Raw genomic sequence first — 2,730 nt, forward strand, 5'->3', positions numbered from 1 at the left:
GGAGTCTTGAGAGTGTCAGTGTCTGCGTGAAAGGGATGCCACTAAAATATTCAACAGCGAGGAGTAGCGAGAAGCCCCGAGGGAGCGTTCAGCGATCTCACAATGTTTTTTTTCTGCGTTTGTTCAGTTCTGACCATAATAACTGTTCAGGGTAGGCGACAGCACTTCAGCCTAACTCCCTCGCAGGTTAGACAGGCGTGGGTGGAGGGAGCCCCAGAGAGAGAGAGGAATAAAGAAGAAAGAGGGAGCAAGGGTAACTTCTTTTTTTTTTTCTTACTGAGGGAATTGATGCGATACGAGTGGGAGGGCAGAGGCACTAGAGGACAAGGCCCCTAGTGACCAAATTAGCTGGAGCGGAGAGGGTTCTCTTGCTAAATTATTGATCAAAGCCTGTAAGGTCAGCGGGGAGTAAATCCGTACAGAGTCTAGAAAACAGAATAGGATGGGTTGAGCAGGATGTGGTGTTGAACAGAGGGCTCGTGGTGGTGTTATGGTTAGGGGTGATGGTGGTACGTGAGGCAGGAGGGAAGGCAGCAGCCAGCTTAATTTGAGCCTGGGCTCCTTCAGCTTATTCAGAAGGGAGCATTCCTCTTCTGGGGGGCTTTGCAGGGCTAGGATGTGGTAGGGAATTCTTCAAGGGCCAAAGCTAAGGCGTTGGGTTGCCGTGGAAGGTGATTTAGGTTCTCTTTTGGTGTAAAAAATGAAATGAGACCCCTTGGTCAACTCCCCCTTGGCTCTTCCCCCTCCCTCTGCACTGCTCTGCGCTAGGAGAGAGCCCGAGGGCAGCTGTGCAACGTGGGTTTGCAGCTCTGGGATTTATTGTTTAATTCGGAGCGGCTCTTGAGGCAGATTCTGGCGTGGCAGAGTGAGAGGTTTCCAACGGCCTTTTCATTTTATTTACTGCTCTGGTGCCAGCCTGGTTATCCGTGTGGCTTGATTCTCTCACGCCTCACATGGAGGGTTCGTTAGTTGTTCTTGCCAAACAAAACGTGGGCTCCTCTGGTGTTACCTGCTGCTGAATCCCCTGCCCTGGAGTGGACGTGGAGTCTTTTAGGTTTGCAGGGAAGAGTTTCTCCCTGCTTGGTGCGTGCACCTCCTGCCGGCTCGATGCTTGCGCTCGCAGGCTGTTGTCAGGTAGCAGAGTTTGTGTGTTTTCTGGCATTTGTTACTTTTCATAGTCCGAAGTAGAACAGCCCTTGTGTCCCCTTGCTTTAAAGGCTGCTGGTTCTCTGACCCTTCCATGACTGAAGGTATCTTCACGTTCCTAAGCAGCAGGTACGTGTGATCCCTCGTATCCTCCCCGCCCTCAGCCGTTCAGTGCGACTGGTTTTGTTTGTGCTGCAGTAGCTCTGATAAACCCCACTCCTGCGTAGGATGCCAGAGTCAAGGAGTAAAATATTTCTTATTTTAGCTTATTTTGAGGGGGTTTCTTTAGCTGTAGACTGTATATTTTTTTCAGAAATTACAGGAGTGGTCTGTGCAGAATTATTTTCTACGTTCATATAAATGCAGGTAGTTAATTTAAAAATAAAAATGCGTCTGCCTTCCTTGTGATATTTGAAGGGAACTTCAGTTACACCCTCCCACCCACTGCTTTTTAATCTTCTCTGGGTTTTTTTAATTTTTTTTCCTTGTCAGGTGGAAGATGGGACCATTTCCCTTGTGTTTGAGGTGACTCTGCCACCTGGTTACCATGAAGTCCCGCAGGCGATAGAGGGACAGTAGTGGGAATTTCTTCTCACTCCTCCAAACAAATCCAACGATTGCCTAATGGTAAGAAAGCTGTAACTTTAAATGAGCCTCACGTTGTACAGTGTCCATTAATCAAGGAATGTGTTGAAGAGTCTGAGATCTGAACCCACTGGGCCACATGCAGGGGGATCGGGGAGGATCCAGGCTCTAAATGCTATGTGTTTAGAGAGAGCGGGAGGAGCTGGTTTGAAAATAAGATTTTTCTCTGTTTTGTGTCCTCTCCCCAGGGATTACCTCTTATGCTGACGTCATGGGGACCTGCTGCAGTTGTCTGTGCAGAGACAGCATCCCAGACAACCATCCCACCAAATTTAAGGTAAGTCCTCCACCTTCACCCCCATCAGAGTCTGTGACAACAAAGCCCAGCATGGGTTGGATTTCAGGGATGAGCAGAAAGAAAACCTCTGCTCTTGCAGAGAAGTCTTTTGCTTGATAAGATTTGTAAACATGCTACTGTTTTGGTTTGTTGCTTGGGTTTTTTATATTTTTAATTTTTTCCCACAAGCGACCTCTGCTGCAAATACGTTGGTATTTGCAGCTGAAATTGCCTCTGCGCTGAGCTTCAGCCTGAGCAAGGAAATGGGGGACTGGAGAGAAACCTTTTATTGCTCAGGGCTGTGTTCCAGCCTCTGTGCCGAGACACGTCAGCTCAACTGCCAAGCACACGGTCTCCAGGGCTGCCGGCTCGGCGCCTTCTGCCAGCAATGAATTCCCGCTCTCAGCTGAGAAAAAGGCATCACAGTCACTAAAGGGAGAATCCGTGGGAGTTACGGGGTCTTCGTGGGTGAGTTTATTTGATAGCGGTGTGCTGCCTTTCCTCATGGGAGCTTTGTGGCCTCTGCAGGTAACGAACGTGGACGATGAAGGTAACGAGCTGGGATCTGGGATCATGGAGCTGACACAGACGGAGCTCATCTTGCACACTCACAAGCGAGACGCTGTCAGGTGGCCCTACCTCTGCCTGCGCCGCTATGGCTA

The 2,730-nt window shown here is 49.3% G+C and overlaps 1 protein-coding gene across 1 annotated transcript in view; it reads left to right on the forward strand.

Annotated features, from left to right (window-relative positions):
• Window positions 1-2,002: 2,002 nt before the first annotated feature.
• Window positions 2,003-2,730, forward strand: part of LOC104279368 (fibroblast growth factor receptor substrate 3-like) — a gene marked incomplete at its 3' end in the record, with an annotated part of 4,629 nt that continues 3,901 nt past the window's right edge. Inside the window, exons 1-2 of the mRNA XM_009876638.1 lie at window positions 2,003-2,068; window positions 2,597-2,730. Of these exons, the coding sequence (XP_009874940.1) occupies window positions 2,003-2,068; window positions 2,597-2,730 (200 nt within the window). The remainder of the gene's footprint in view (window positions 2,069-2,596) is intronic.

Source organism: Apaloderma vittatum, unplaced genomic scaffold (genome assembly GCF_000703405.1).
Source record: "Apaloderma vittatum isolate BGI_N311 unplaced genomic scaffold, ASM70340v1 scaffold40390, whole genome shotgun sequence".
NCBI classification, from domain to species: Eukaryota; Metazoa; Chordata; class Aves; order Trogoniformes; family Trogonidae; genus Apaloderma; species Apaloderma vittatum.